The 16336-nt window shown below is 41.2% G+C and overlaps 1 protein-coding gene across 1 annotated transcript; it reads left to right on the top strand.

The window, feature by feature from the left end:
* The first annotated feature begins 4316 nt into the window (after positions 1 to 4316).
* cdc25b (cell division cycle 25B) lies at positions 4317 to 15903 on the top strand. The gene is made up of 15 exons (XM_022216642.2): positions 4317 to 4855; positions 5025 to 5107; positions 5581 to 5632; positions 6849 to 6890; positions 7042 to 7075; positions 7425 to 7553; positions 7855 to 7974; positions 8060 to 8200; positions 8636 to 8713; positions 9007 to 9195; positions 10550 to 10654; positions 10753 to 10815; positions 10930 to 11028; positions 11204 to 11449; positions 14841 to 15903. Exons 1-15 carry the CDS (start codon positions 4656 to 4658, stop codon positions 14979 to 14981), a joined length of 1722 nt encoding a protein of 573 aa, XP_022072334.2. The 5' UTR covers positions 4317 to 4655; the 3' UTR covers positions 14982 to 15903.
* The last annotated feature ends 433 nt before the right edge of the window (positions 15904 to 16336 follow it).

Genomic DNA, 16336 nt, shown 5'->3' on the forward strand with positions numbered 1-16336 from the left:
ATATTATTTTGTAACCTTTTGTGAATTTTTTCATCAATTTTTTTACATTTATAACTTTTTGTGTGCGTTTATTCCACAAAATTGTGATATTTTTCTATTAATAAGCCCAATATATAGAACATAAGATGACAAACATCCCACTTGTGGATCTATACCTGCACAAACCACATAGATTGTCATTATCGTTGTCATTTCTGACCATTTAATGAACAAAAATGAACCTTATGTTTGGGTAAATAGGCTAAATTTAATATAATTAATAAAACTGGTTTATGTGACTAATCAAACATTCAACTCACCTATTTATTGTTACAAGTAGCACGGAAAAAGATGTCAGAACTGAACCTAAGTGTGAAGCTGCACTCATCGAAAACAGTCCGGGAAGAATGATGGATGTTTGTATTGAAGTGTAGCCATGTAATTTCTTGTTTTGAGCCTCATTTTTAATCAAATTCTCTTAAAAAGTGAGTCTAAATCTCATCATTTGTGTGTGTTTGTTGGTGTGACGTGCAGCTTGGTGGGACCAGAAGGTGTCGGCAGTCCTGAGGAGGTTTTATTTGGACTTCGTTCCTGCTTTTGTCTCGTCTTTTCAGATGTTTCTGTGGATCCTGCTGTCACAGACCTGGGCTTGTACCTCTGCAGGGGACGTTCATGAAAGCTGCATTTACATTTCCAATGACAATCACACAGATACTCCGGCTGAACAAAGACCGGCCCGGAGGATGGTGGTTATTCCACAAACCAAAGGTCGGCACAGCCTCCTTTGTTTACATTAATGGGTTTGTAAAAATGAAACTGAAAGACTTTCTCCTGTCAGATTCTGAATGAAATCTCAGTTTATTATAAATACAGTCAGAAAGTGATAAATGTGGACTTCTAGACTTGAAGAGAAGCAGCTGAAACGTCAACAAAAGCCTGACATGAACCTGAGGCAGAACAGCGACATGTTTTTACTGCTAGAATGAGTCTGTTTGAACTAGTTACAGGCGGCTGTTTGTTGTTTTGGTCTAAGAAATGATTGCCAGACACTCCCAGAGACACATATAGACAGACACGGTCCTTCTAGCGGGAGATCCTCCATTTATAACAGGATTTTGAGGCTTAAAATCCAAAAGAAACTGAAAAAGGAGCCTCAGATGAGGACAAAACCATATAAAATGTAGTGAAACAGTTGCTGTTATTTTAAAATAAATTTCTCTATAATGAGGATTAAAAACGGGTTCTTTTTCTGTGTTGTTAAATTTCATACCATATCTTGAAATATCTGATTGGCAAATAAATCTAACAAAAAAATGAATTGCATTTTTTAGCATAATTTTTGGGCACCCTTGCGTTAACATTTTCATCATTTTTATTTTATTCAATTTAATTTTATTTATGTATAGGGTGTTTTTTTTCAGATATGTGCCTGTATTTTCACTATTTTACAGTTATTGAACATTACAGTATTCTATCATTTTTAGCAAAATTTTATGAAGATTTTCACATTTATTTATTTTTAAAGTGTTTAGTTTAGATTGAGTCCACATTTCCAACAGGAATTTGCAGTTTAAAATCCAACAAAAGCTGAAAAAGGAGAATCAGATTAGGACAACCCCTTTAAAAATGTATTTCAATAAGAATTTTTTTTACTGATATTTGCTATTATTTCAAAATAAAATTAGCTACAATAAGGATTGAAAATTATAAATTGTAGTTTGTTAAATTATTTCTGATTTATTTTAAAACAACCAACATTTTTCAATAAAAGACTTCAAATGTCCACACTCGACATCTGTATTTTCTTTTAATGTTTTTGTTTTATTATGTAATTCATAAAATTATGTAGTTTTACTGTATTTAAGGCAGGTAAAAATACGTGGCTGTGTTGTCACTGAACATTGGAACATTAAAGTATTCTACCATTTTTAAACATTTTTTCTGAATATTTTCACGGTTTTTGTGTTGTTTTTAGAGAATTTTTAAAATCTTTTTTAGAGCGTATAGATTAAATTTTTCAGTCCGTGTACAGCTCATAAACTATAATATGTTGTTAGAGCCTCTATTTGCAGCAGGATTTTGAAATTTAAAAAGCAACAAAAGCTCAACAAGGAGAGTCAGATTACATAAAACCTTATAAAATATCAACGTTGACCAGACCAAGTGTATTAACCACAAATAAAGAGACACTAAAATCATGTTATTTATCATATTCCTTCTTTATAGAGTCACTATTTCAAGCTTCGCCTTTATATCCTGCTAAATTTCAGAATAGATGAATAAATCTGGACTATCTGAATACAATCAAGCACATGTGGATGGTTTCAGTTCTATTTTAACTCACTTCTGAAGCTCTGGTTGCAGTTTTAAGATGCAGGATGTGACACCCCATGTAGGAAAATGTAACTAAACCACTTTAAAACTCTCACATTTAGTCATGCACGCGAACTACAAACCACATCATCTTTACATATTCAGAGTCAGTGAGCAGCTTCAGTCGCCTTCTCTCCACATCCATGCTGCCTCTTACCTCCATGCCCTGACTTCAGAAAGCAGAGAGGAGAGTGTGTGAAGTGTGACGTTCACCCTGTTTGATCAGTGAGGGGCAGATTTCTTCAGTCTGAATCACTTTGTGTGGGAAGCAGATGAGCCTGGCAGCCATTAAAGCAAACATGTGATCAGGCTACCATGTGATTCACAGAAACTGAGCAGAAACAGACAGATACAGCATTTATTTCTGCCCCTGACCCTTAAATATCCGTTTTAATTGAGACATTTGCTCAAGCTCTACACTCAGCTCCAGGTTTAAGGCATTACTTGAGCATTTCAAAGGACCACATTGTACCTTTTCCTTATTTAACAGCTAACAGCTAAGCTAACCCTGCTACAGAGTGATATTTTACACAAATCGGAACCAAACAGCATCAAATAAAACACCGACTAAATAGTTAGAAATGGTTTCCACTACATCTGCTGCAACATTAAAGTGCTTTCTGAACAATTTCTGTACTTTTACTTTTGTTAACGCAGCACTTTTACATGTAATGGAGTATTTTTACCAAATGACTTAAAACCTTCTCTGCAACTGAATGCACTTTTGATACCTAAAGTTATTACTTCTGCTAGTTTTTTTGTATCTGTATTAGAGTCCTTTTCACAGTATCTGACTTCTCGTACTTTAGTGAATCATGCAATAAGATGATACAGTAATCTTCCTCTAATATCTTAATCTTGTTCTGCTTGAGTTTGGATTATCTAACGGTGCCTTTATTTGTACAGGCCTGCATGCATGAGACATTTTACCTGCCATACTTTGACAATTTTTGCACAGATTTTCCTTTTATTTATGCGGGAGAAGTATTATTTAGGCTGCCATTAAGCAACCAAACAAGAAATCCTCTGACAGCACAAAGCTGTGATTCATCTGCAGGATTTGTGTAATGAATTTGTGTAGTTTGTCCCTGAATATAAGCTTTACTCAACCTAGTTTACTCACATGTTGTACTTAGTTTCAGATTTAAGGTACTTCATGTAAGTTACTTGGACATTTCAAAGCACAACATTGTACTTTTTCCTTATATGACAGCTTTCCCCACTGCCATCTAAAATGATATTTTTTTTAGTGTTTCTTCTTACATTTCTACATTAATACTTAGGTAAAACTTCCAATATAGGACTTTTACACACATGTAATGAAGTATTTTTACACTGTAGTACTAATACTTTTACTTATGAAGGATCTGAAGTGTTTCTTTATGACTGATTGTACTTTTTATACCAAAAGATCATCTTTCTGGTACTGCTTATGTACTCATTTTTACACAATGTTATACTACTATATTATCTGCATCCTTCACTATCATACAGTAAGATGCTGCAATAATCTTGTTTTAATGTCCATCCTGTTGTCCATGAGTTTAGGTTAATGATTTAGTTGTAGATCTGAACACAGGCTTGCATGCTCAGACATTTTGCTTGCAACACTTTGTTCATTTTTGCTCAAAATTTCCTGTTTTAAAACAAGTTCCTATCAAATGTATCGCTTGCATTAAGGTGAATTTTACTCCACAGATTTAAAATTAACTAAATGTCGTAAAGGCAGCTTTGTGAGACAGCGTAAAATGTGAAAAAAGCTCACATTTCGTAGCCTGAGAACAAAAGGCGATGAAACTTTTAAAGGATTGTGTCACATCCTCCTCCTTCTCTCCATCCACTGAGAGGACAACAGACTGGGGCTGTCCTGCGCTCTTATTGGTCTGATGGATGTAACAGCGGTTTTGATTGGTCCAAATATTGCCGCTCCTGAGCTGCTATTTTGAACATAAATACAAGCATCTCTAGTGTGTGTTTTCTCAGAAACCGGAGGCTGTCAGAGAGAGAGGATCGACTGCTGCGGCTCTCTGACACAAACAGCAGCTATGTGGCTTTAGCAGTTCACCAAGATCGCCTCAAAGCTTTCACTCCACGCGGAACCGCCGACCCCCTCTTCCAGTCGGTGTTTTGGCAGCGCCTCTTTGGAAATGTCATCTTAAAAGTTGCTGTTAGCTAACTTGTTAGCTTCCGGGTTAGCTTGGAATTTGGACCGTCTTGCTAATTTGGCGTAATTCAAACTAAATCCACCACAAAGCAGTACACCCTGCAGGATATTTCCACATTGGACAGCGACAAATTAAAGCATGGAAGCCTTTTATAGTCCCGTTAACACCACGTCGAAAAGCAGGCCCGAAGGCATCCCCGGACTTTCCTCGCTCACTCTGCCCGAGCTGAGCACAAGGGACCCGCACTGCAGGAACCTATTCTCCCCTGGACCCACTGCTGTCCTCTCCCCTGTCACCAATCTGGCTCTGGATATGAACAACTTGGCTGGACTTGGAAGGTACTTTTATTAATATTTTATCTGTTATTTCCAACTAAAGCTCGTATTTTTTGCAAGCCATGAACCAAACCTCGTATTAGCTGTTTTGAACTCCTTTTCTGTAACGCAGAGTATGAATGACTGTTTACATCATTGATCATTTTTCCCCGTTAATCTCTTTTCTGCACAGTCAGTGTGACACCCCGAAAAGGAGAAATCATCCACCCCTTGAGAAGATTCCCTCCTTTGCTTCTGACGTCTCATCTGATGCTGGTGAGCGCTCCTTAAAGCCATTGTTTGTGCTAATTGATGCTGTTCGGTTGGATGCCTGAGGGCCTCATATTCATGCATTGCAGCTGATTTCATAGTCAGGCCTTCAGCTTTAGATGTGGGCACAGGATAAGGTAACATTATCAATGATTAGTTTAAGTTATTCAGAGTTGCAGTTGCATCATTTAGCTGACGGAAAATCCACCAGAAGCTGCCACAGTCATCTTAGCTGTGTGGATTTGCTTGTTTTCTTTGTCTCGTATGGAATGTTTGAGTGTTCGTTGAACAAATAGTCCGTTCTTCAAGTTGAACTGGTTCACAGTGTCAAATTAATCACAAATTTACAGTTTCATCTTTGTTTGACTGATAATTCACCAGTCACAGTTCGGATACTCTGGTTTTTGGTGGCACATTGCCGTTGTGTGTCGTACTACCTGACGCTTGCGTACATTTCTGACCCAAATCTCTTCCCACAGGCCTCGGCATGGATCCCCCCAGCCCCATGGATGCTGTCGAAGTTGAGGACACGTAAGTTGCGCTGTCTCCCCCCCTCCTGTCTCTTCTAATCAGTCAGTTTGTGAGCGGCGCCCCCCCATCACCACCCTCCCTTCGCTTGGGTTTCAGCTGAGCCAAGCAGCATTTCTCATCTGTAGGATTATTGTTTCTACCGTTGGCTTTAAGATTCCGCCTTCACTCATCATTTTTTTTGTAATCAGATTAGCAGATAAGGCAACATGGGATTAACTTTCTTTGTATTTTTAAGTGAAAAAGGCACGATAGTCCCGGGTGTTGCAGAATCAGCTCACAGGTGTTGACTGACAGATGATTCACAGCACAAAAAACATTAAGACCTGCTCATATGATTTTCTGTTTCCACAAGGACAAGTTGAACTTTTGTTGAAACCTGCATGCAGTTCGCAACCAAACTTGTTGTGCTCCGCATTGTTATCTTGACCAGTTTGTCGGCATATCCTCCGCCGCCTAATCTTGGGTGGCCCCTCTTTTTTTTGTCTTCATTCTCAGTCGTCTCCGCAGACATCTGCCGCTGTCTGATGTGAGTTCCTTTACAGCAGCATTTGGTGCTCAGAGTCTCATTCACCTCCTTTTAACAGCTGTTTGGTTGCTAGGAGTCCTTCCAGGTTGTGGGGGGGAGGACATGCCCTGGTTTAATGATAGCCCACCCCCTCTGGTTTTTGGCACACTCTTCCTATGCAGTGTTATTTCAATGGGAGAAGCGGGGCTGGAGGTTTCTTCTGCGTCAGAGCTATTGAAATCAGGGCACCCCCGGAGAACAGCTGCCCTCCCCTCTGCTGGCCTGCTTTGAATGGGGCACGCTCCCCCCCTCCACAAACAAAGAGTCCTCGTAGAAAAGGGTTTGGCAGCGTTGGCTCCAGCAGGCATATGGTAGATTAGCTGATCTCTGCATCCCTTCCCCTCCTTCCCCCTCCCCTCTCCTCTTGAGCTCCACACCGAGCCCTCAGCTCCACTTGTTTAGCATACAGGTGGGCATTACTCCAATGCAAAGACTACCTCTGGCCGCTTTGCATTCACCCGACTTCCTCAAGTCCAACCGTTCCTGTCGGTTCCTCAATAGAGCTCCGGATTCTTTGTCTTTTGTAGTTTATGAGCGTGCATCGACTGGCAGTTAAGGCCGCTGTTCTTGGCAGATTTCATTACAAAGACGTTTCTTTTATGGGTTTTTTTTCCATCTTTAATTGCCGTTTTCTCCATTTTTCTGTTCCAGATTTGAAAAGGCCATTCAGCAATCCAGCAGAGTAGTTAACGAGTAAGTAGCTTTGCAGTCAGCAGCATAAAATCATTTTACCAACACTGCCGTCCTGAGAGCGGTTTATTCTTCAAGCTAAACCAGCCTGCCTGCCTGTTCATTTCACCTGTATTGACTGCAGTTCCTTCCTGTCCCCTCTTATTGATTATAGGAAGATGCCAATTCGACGAATCAACTCATTGCCAGTAAGCAGTTTTCTCGTGTTTCTTGTGGTTCCAGTCCTGCATGTCTGTAATTAATTTGCGGCTAAAGCTGTGAGAATGTGGCTTCATTTAGTTCTAGTTTGGCCATTTAGTGTCCATAATCACAGAATTTAACTACACAATTTTCTGCCAGAGTGTTTGCAGGTAAAAACAACTCCCACGAATGGAAGGAAAGCCTCAGAGTCATGTAAAAATTGTTGAGTTTTTAGTAACAAGGTTTCATCTCAAGGGCAGGTCTTCTTATCTAATGAGTTCAAACCATCCTCCAGTGAAAAATGCACCGCAGAGCAGTTTGTTTACTGAACGGATTCCCTCCTGTTGCCTCTTTCAGCTCCAGCTCCTGGCTTTCAGTCCATCCCTGAGAGGACAGGAAACGAATTCGAACCGCTACGGGATATTCGGCCAACAACCCTCCCAGATAACCGCTTCTGAACACGACAACAAGGAAAACATGCCAGAGGTCAGTGGGTCAGACTGTATTTTTGGTGCAAAGTGGCACCAAGAAAGTGTCTGACAAGCATGCAGCAGCTGCTTTAGAAGTGCAGTAATGCTCGGCAAAGGCATTGCATCGTTTGTGTTAAAATTCTGGTTAATTTTCCGTTTTATTATGTCTTTAAAAGTAGGTTAGCCCAGGAAAAATCTCACTTTCCTTCCGTAATTTTATGTTTTGTGACTATAATGAATGCCTACAGATGGATTGTGTGATTTAGAAACCTCTTGAACAGCCTTTGTTCACCTTTTAATCTGCTTTTCCATTTCAGGAGTGTTTTGAATTCAAGAAACCAACCAAGCCGGCGTCACGTTGTCGCGGTCGCTCCTTCAACGGCGGACAGGCGAAGGACGCTTTTGCCCGCCGTCCCAGCTCAGCACCAGCCCTCATGGTAGCTTTAACGTGAAGAATCTGTTTGCTGTTTGTAATCTGGTTCTAAAACATGCTAACCTGTATGGTCTCTCTCTCTCGTCCAGCTTTCTTCGCCTCCTCCAGGCCAGCAGCAGGACTTCTTTGACTCCAGCCCCATGTTCCTGAGACGCTCCTCCCCCACCTCGTCTCTAAATGACGATGACGAAGACGACGTTTTTTTGGAAGTACTAGACGACGACATGGAGGTGAGGCCAGAGTTTCACTAAACAAAAGAGATATTGTAAAGAAGAGATGTCACTTACAGAATCCTGAATAAAAACTCTCCCAAAAAAAGCCAATTGTCTGTTTCGTGGTGGCTGAAATGTTAGTGTAGTGTAATGAAACTCTGCAGATGTTTAGTAGGAAGATAGCCTGCAAGAAAACACTTCTTGAGCTTTATTTTTGAGAAAATTCCTCAAATTTTAAGCCTTTTTCCATCACATTTGATTGGTGATTCTCCACATGCAGTCGTGTTAGTTTTAAATAACTATCCAGGGGTCTTACCAAGATGCCTGCTGAGTGGCCAAAGTAGGCTAGAAGGACTCTTTCTGTTTCCGTGTCTTGTTTTCTGCACTATGATTTGAAAGTAGCACAACATTTTGTCTGAATATTTGTCTCGCGACGCCCCTTTGTCCTTCCAGAATGACTCTGGGATGCCGATGGGAATGGCCAGCTTGCTCACTGCCCCGCTGGTGTCCGACAGCTCAGCAGAAGACTCGGTAAGTTCGTCCACGGGAGAGCAAAAGCGATGTTTTAGCAGCATTAACAGACTTTATTATACAGCGTGCTAAAGCAGTGGAAATGTAGGAAGATGGAAGAAAATGTGCAGACAGAACATTTAATGCAAAAAAAAGAAAGTGGTTTTCTGCACATTTATTCTTGTTATCCCAGGACCTAGCTGCATCCCTGCGTGGCTCATTGAGATGTGAATCATTTTTGGTTAATTTTGCCAAATTATAACCAACAACTGCACGCACATTTTAATATTTTCATCGTGCTGTCGTATCCTCAGCCTGTGATTCGCTGCCGGCCACGCAACCTGTTCCGCTCGCCCTCCATGCCCAGTCCGGTGTCCCGTCACGCCGTGAAGCGCCCCGACTGCTCCGGAGATGAAAGCACGCCGATCAGGGTGAAGAGACGACGCAGCCTGGCAGGAAGTCAGGTCACCACCCTGGAGCAAAACCCCGAATCCCACAGAACGGTGAGATTTCGCCGTCTGGAGCAACACGTGTCACGTTTACCACCTGATTTTAGAGATTGACATATTGTCTGTCTAACCAATTATTGGATCTGAAATTTAGCATTTATTTGTGATTGTTGGCATCTGTAGTCACCACTGTGGTCTTGACCAGTGTCACTGTCTAATCTGATCTACTGTGAATGTGTAACAGTTTCAAACGTCTCGTTGATTAATGGTAATCGGTCTCAGCCCTGAGAAAACCTCAATCGAACTGATTATAATTAGTTCATTACATAGGATCACTGCTGACATGATGGTAACAAGCGTTAAAGGATGGTGTCTCCATATCCAGAGGAATTTGGATCTAAACTAAAACTTATGTAGATTTTTTTGTTTATTTCTTAAATATTTGCACATTTACCTGCTGTGGGATTAACCCTCCTGCTGTTTTCATTTACGGGCACCAAAAAATGTTGTTTCCTTGTCTGAAATAAAAAAACAAAAATTCCCAAAATTTGTGAAAATTTGCAAAATCTTCAGGAAGAAAATTCCAATAATTCCTTTAAAATTTCCCTTGAAAATTCTATTTAAAAAAAAAAATCCCCCAAATGTGGCAAGAAAATTCTTGTAAACATTTTCAAAAAAATGAGTAAAAATCTTCTAAAAAAAATCCTAAAAATACCTAAATTGATTACATGTATATCAGTAAAACTTCTAGTATTTTCTTTAAGAACATTCCCCCAAAAAATCAACCAAAATCCAGCAAATTTCGCTGGATTTTGGTTGATTATTTTTTTTTTTTTTTTTTTTTTGTTCTTAAGAAACATATTTAACATTTCTTTACCTCCACCAGAAAGTTCGAAGATTTCTCAAAAATGTTGAAAATGTGGACATCAGAAGTTTCACTGTGAAGATATATTTTTCTTCCACATTTTCTAACTTTAAAGTGGGTCAGTTTTGACCCGCAGGACGACACGAGGGTTAATACAGGATTCTATGAGATCAGATCTGGTAGATGAAGCAGCATCGTCCTCTGTTAAATATGATCCGGTTTTACCTTTTATGTGCTCCTTTCACTACCCCCTCTACCTGAAAACTGTCCTCTTGCGCACCAAAATTCTACATTTAGGTTTAATGTTTGAGTGAAAAAGGTCGTTTTCAACCCATTCACAACTTCAAAATCTAAACTTGATTTTTTTTTTTTTGGCGCAACAAAACACCAGCCATCTGTCACCTGTTAGTGGAAGTGAAGAAATGAGCTCTGAAACATCCGCCCAGGCTTATTGGCTATTGTCACAGGCTTTACAGACTGTCTTAAATTACCTCATTTTCTCCATGACTGCCTCCTTAAGTCTCTCCCTCCTGCGTTTCCCAGGCCTGCTCGCTGCTGCAGAGGTCCAAATCCTTCTGTCAGACGGAGATTGAAAAGCTGCTGGACGGTGAGGACGGTTCTAATGAGCTAATAGGAGATTTCACCAAGGTGAGGAAGACGGATGACTCCTCTGCCGTGCCGCTTTTGCACACATGTTAAACAAGTGAGACGACTTTTCTAATCCGGTTTGCTCTGTTGTCTTTCAGCCCTTCGTGCTCCCAACAGTGGAGGGAAAACATCAAGACCTCAAGTACATTACCCCAGAAATAGTGAGTAGATGAGCTCTGCTGGTTTGCTCGGCCACTGTGGTACATTTTTGGCGTTTTGCCTGCTAAATGTTTTCAAATTAAAGAGCTAAATTGTGTTTTTCGTGGCTTTTCTAGATGGTGGCAGCTCTCACCGGACAGTTTGGTCATCTAGTCGAGCGAGTTATCATCATAGACTGCCGCTACCCCTACGAGTTTGACGGAGGACACATCAAGGTGAGTCTGACGGTGTGAAAATGAATCAAATGTGCCTGATTTAGTGGAGAAATATTATGTTAAAGGTCCAAAATCTAAAAGAATATGTGGTAATTGTGTCCCGTAATACTCTTTCCTGTTCGTTTGATTCTGGTTTTGCACATCTCAGTGTTTGGTTTCGTCTTTGTCGCCTCAGGGAGCTCTGAACCTGCACCAGGAAGACCAGGTGCAGGACTTCCTCCTGAAGGCCCCCATCGTCCCGGCCTGCCCCGACAAACGGGTCGTCATCATCTTCCACTGCGAGTTCTCGTCGGAGCGCGGCCCTCGGATGTGCCGCTTCGTCCGGGAGCGAGATCGCGCCGTGAACGACTACCCCAAACTCCACTACCCCGAGCTCTACATCCTCAAGGGCGGATACAAAGACTTCTTCCCACATTTTCAGGTGAGTTTTGAGTCATTCCAGCTGGTAGGTTGTCTTTGGTCCAATCAGAAGCTGCATAACCGAGTTAAATTCTGCAGACTTTGTAGGGATTGAAGTGGAAGCTGTTCCAGAAACGAACAAAATCCCTTTTTCACACAGAACATGCACCACTTTCTAAAGAAAACTGCCCAACGTTAGCCAAAATACTGTGAGAAAACGTCGTGACTCATTTATTATATCGAACAATCTGTGCAGGAAAGGTTGTGTCCTTGCAACTCTAGCATGAAGTGCTTTTATGCACATTTTGAAGTGTTATGTTAGTAAACAAAAAACCCCGCCAATATCAAAAAGACAAAAGTTTATGCATGCATCGTATCAACTGATATGAATATTTTCTACATAAAAACAATTCCTTCTTAATTCCTTTTGTAGCTCGTCACATTTTTGTTTCTTTCTTTCTCTTCTTTGAGTTTTCTTCTGTCACAATCAACCGGTTTTGTCTCTACACCCTGTTTTATTTGTTCCTAAACGGAAATTAACTTTCCTTTTTTATTTGCATTTCAAAAAAATTGCTCCAAATTTACAATTGGCAGTTATTTAAACAGCTATTGAATTACCGTATTTTCACGACCAAAAGGCGCAGTCTGTTATGTGTGCCATTACTGTATTTAAAACACACATAAGGCGCACCTGATTATATGGCGAGGGTTTTATATACAATCCACGCCCACACTTCCCCCTTTAACGTTCTCATGGTGTCCTCTACTACGTCGGCCTTACAACAACACACACACAAGCATACAAGTGTGCGTATTTAAAAATAGAGCCGGAGCAAAACTGAGTTTGGTTGTGCTTTATTTAAGTATTGATTACAAAGTACTAACATTTTTTTAATCATCAATAGGCGTGGGCATGGTAAAACACAGATAAAACAAGCACACAAGTGTGTGTATTTAAAAATAGAGCGGGAGCAAAACTGAGTTTGGTATTCACATTTTTTTTACCGGTAATCGTCATCAATCAAACCCATGGAAGTCCTCATCCTCTGTTTCTGAATTGAACAGCTGCGCTAAACCTCCATCAAACATGCCAGGTTCACTTTCTTCACTGTCAGTCACTTTCCGTGCCGTGCGGCGCCTCGGAAATGATGCCGGCTTTTGCGAAAGCTCGAACAACAGTGCGAGCAGACACGTTAGCCCAAGCATCTACAATCCATTGGCAAACTGTGGCGTAACTCGCCCGGCGCTGCCTTCCTCTCTTAGTGAAACTGTGGACTCCATCGGTCATCCATCGCTCCCACGCCGCTCGCAGCCTTACTTTGAACGGCCGGTTCACACCGATGGTCAGCAGTTGGACAGCAAGCTCAGAGTTCATTTGCTTCACTTGTTTTTTCACATCGGCTGTGAGATGGGCACGCATAGAGTCACAGATCAACAGCGATGGTGATGCGTGGAAAAAACCACCTGGTCTACGTCCGCCTTACAACAACACACACAGGACGCACTGCACCATAGGGCGCGCCGCACAATTTGAAGAAAATCTAAGACTTTTATGTGCGCCTTATAGTCGTGAAAATACGGTAACCTTTTCTGAGTTTTTTTTTTGGGTAATTAAATTAGGAAAACTCTATTTACTGAAACACCAGCTCAAGCTACACAAAGTTCTTTTTTTTCTTACTACATACTGACATGTTTTCTCAATCAAAAAGTCTTTAAAAAGAAGTTTTACGATGAAATAAATGGAGCATTGCATTTTTGTAAAAGAGGTCAATTTATGGAACAATCTAAAAACAAAAAGAATCTAAATCACATTCAGGATTTAAAAATGTATTTATTTTATTTTTATTTAACCAGGTTAGTCCCACTGAGATCAGAGATCTCCTTTATAAGGCAGACGTGGCCAAAAGGGCAGCAGCATAGTCGCATTAAAAACAGGAAACGACAAATAAAATGAACAACATTAAAAGTATGTCACACAGAGCAGGCAGACTGTAAGAAGCAGAACTTTAAGTTCATTCAGTGGAACAAGGGCTTGAAGTTAAAGTTCAGATAATTAAATAAATGAATCAATTAAGACCTGCATATTATTAAATTATGAAGAAATTGATTAAGAATTTCGTAGTGTTTGTCGAGAGGAAACTCACATTATGGTCATTTTATTTATCTGAATATTCGTTCGCTACGGCGGTATCCGGATATTAATTTTGGTATCTGAATATCCGCACCCCCACCCCCACCCCACCATCGGATGTTACCGGGCGGAAAGAGTATGTGGCCCACATTGGCTCATCCGTCATGTGATCACATAAACATATACACAGTGTTTCCCCTGCTTTGAAATGGCTGGGGGGGTGGTAGGGAGGAAGGAAGGAAGGAATTGTATATACTATCGGGCCGTCTCCGCCGCAGCCGCACACCCCCCCACGGACGGTCTCGTCGGTCCGGCGGGTTTTGCGCCATTTTTTTTTGTTTTTTTTTTTTGCCGTGGACCAGTGAGGCGGCAATGTCGGCAGAATTTTAATGAGGCGGTGGCCTATACCAGCAAGGCGGCCCGCCTCGTCCGTTATGTGGGAGGGGAAACACTGTATACACATATGTCTATGTGATCACCCCTTCCTCCCCCCCCAGACGAAAATATTTGGAGCTCATCATCCCGTTGTGTTCGGCTCATCTCGGCCATTCTCATCCATTCATGTCTCTTACCACCACCCGAATAGCCGGGTGGTGGTAAGAGACACCCCTCCCCCCGTCGGACGTCACCGGGCGGAACGAATATTCGGATATTTGTCTGTAATAGGGCCCGATTATTCGGAGGCCAGAAACCAGTATTCGGGCCAGCCCTAGTTTTTAATGCTCATTGTGAAGTGTTTGTTTTAAAGGGGCAGATCATGTAAATGTTTTCTTTCTGCTCCCTTTCATAGAATGGTGGAAATGTTTGTTTTTGTTTTGATTTGTTTTTTTTCTTTTGTCGGTGAATTAAATAAAAACAAACTAAAGTGACTGTAGCTTCGATCCACCGTTTAATGGAGCACAGAGACACTGAAGGAAATCATAATTTTTACGTCAAACCTCATCGTCCTGTTTAGTGATGAATTCTGTGTGACTGATAGACGAGACGACTGCATTTAGACTTTAATGCTTTCAACAAATTTCTAATGTTGCTTTGGTGAAGAATGAAGAAAACACTGAGGTTTTAGCATGAATATTGTTTCTAGACTGTACGATGAGTGTGCGGTGTCATAATTTCAGCTCCACTTTGCCTTTTTTATGAGCTCACAAGTTAAACCTTCACTTGTCTCAAACTCAGAGCTCCAGTTTGTGGACTTCAGATGTTTATCACACGCCATCAGGAGGTCTCATTGTCTTGATATCCGTTCAGAGCTCTAAACTCGTCTCGTTCTCTTCTTCTCCAGGCGCAATGTGAACCTCAGTCCTACCGGCCGATGCACCACGAGGACTTCAAGGAGGACCTGAGGAAGTTCCGCCTCAAAAGTCGCACCTGGGCTGGCGAGCGCAGCAAGAGAGACATGTACAGCCGTCTGAAGAAGCTGTGAGCGCCTCCTCGTCCTCCGAAAACACACCTGCCTCCCCGGAAACAAACTCCAAACGACCTCCGCACAGAGCCCCGAGGCCTCACCGAGCAGCCTTTCGGGATTTACAAAGTTCCATATAACTATAGCAAAGTTAGTTATTTATGCAAATGCACAGAGGGAAAGACGTGAAATGATGAACCCCTCGGCGTAAAGACGTCGCCGAGGTGCAGAGAGCAGATTTTATTCAGGTGATCTGAAGCGTTTTTAAAAACCACTTGGACCTACTGCCTGTTTTTATTATTTTCTACTTTTAATCTTGCGGCACAAATCGGTGCCAAACTGCAATAACACAACCGAACCACACTGCCAGGTCTGACGTTTGTCTTTCGGTCTCCTCACTGGATGTTTTTTCTTTTGGTTTTGTCAGCTCCCTCTTTTATTTAAGCACTTAATTTAAATCCCTTGTGCTTTTGTGATGCAGCTTTTGATATAATTTTGTCGTAATGAATTGTGTGCTAATAATTAGACAGTGAAGGTTTTAACTTTCTCCGGGCTTCCCAAAATGCAAATTGGATGTGTTCCAGCTCATAAAGTGCAGTTTTTTTCCCCTCTCCTTCCTGAACAGTTGCAGTACTTGGTCTTTTTTTTTGCTCAGTCAGAAGATACCAAAGCAAACAGAAGCTACCTGTTCACTTTGCAGTGAGATTTTTCTGATGCTGCAGGTCAGCGATTGTGACACGACTTTTCTTTTTTTTTTAATTTCCTTTTGACTCTGAGGAAAAACATCCTTTGTTTGGCTTTGACTCCGTCGTTTTCAGAGATCCAGCGTCTGACCCTCTGCAGAGCTAATGATGTCAGTTTGTAAGGAGTAGGCTGGTTTGAGTATTTTGGTGCAGGCTCGTGGGGGAGCTGCTGAAATAAAGATCCAATGCACATTCAGAAACGACTCTACAGAAGCATCTTCTTTCTGTGAATACTGTTGGTCTGCTGGGATTCATCTTCTGTATCTTTAGTGAGTAACGGAGTCTAGTTTTGCAGAATAAAACTGGAAAAAATGTCTTAAACCTGTGCTGTCTGGTAAACAATGTAACTGGTGAGGCATTTGGTGCTAGCTTTGACAATTTGAGGGTTTTTTTTTCGCAAGAGAATGGCAGAAACTGGATTTTCGGGGAGTAAAAAATTAAAATAGATCAACTTATTTTCTTTAAATATTGAAAATCTGCATGTGCACCACCATCTGTGCGGCTCTGCTACATGTGCTGCAGATATGCTCCAGGATGTGACAATTTGCTGGCATCATTTCTGAATTGCCTCAGCCTTATTTCTTGTATATTTTCTGTAAAATTTTCCTAGATAATGTGTGAACCGTTTGCCAG

This window comes from Acanthochromis polyacanthus, chromosome 1 (genome assembly GCF_021347895.1).
Source record: "Acanthochromis polyacanthus isolate Apoly-LR-REF ecotype Palm Island chromosome 1, KAUST_Apoly_ChrSc, whole genome shotgun sequence".
Classification (NCBI taxonomy): Eukaryota; Metazoa; Chordata; class Actinopteri; family Pomacentridae; genus Acanthochromis; species Acanthochromis polyacanthus.

What these genes read in the sequence shown, in the direction of transcription:
- cdc25b (XM_022216642.2), top strand. Translation starts at nt 4,656, where the DNA reads ATGGAAGCCTTTTATAGTCCCGTTAACACCACGTCGAAAAGCAGGCCC. An exon ending in GCTGTCGAAGTTGAGGACAC is followed by an intron (nt 5,633 to 6,848) that starts GTAAGTTGCGCT and finishes TTTCTGTTCCAG; the next exon opens with ATTTGAAAAGGCCATTCAGC. An exon ending in GCTCAGCACCAGCCCTCATG is followed by an intron (nt 7,975 to 8,059) that starts GTAGCTTTAACG and finishes TCTCTCGTCCAG; the next exon opens with CTTTCTTCGCCTCCTCCAGG.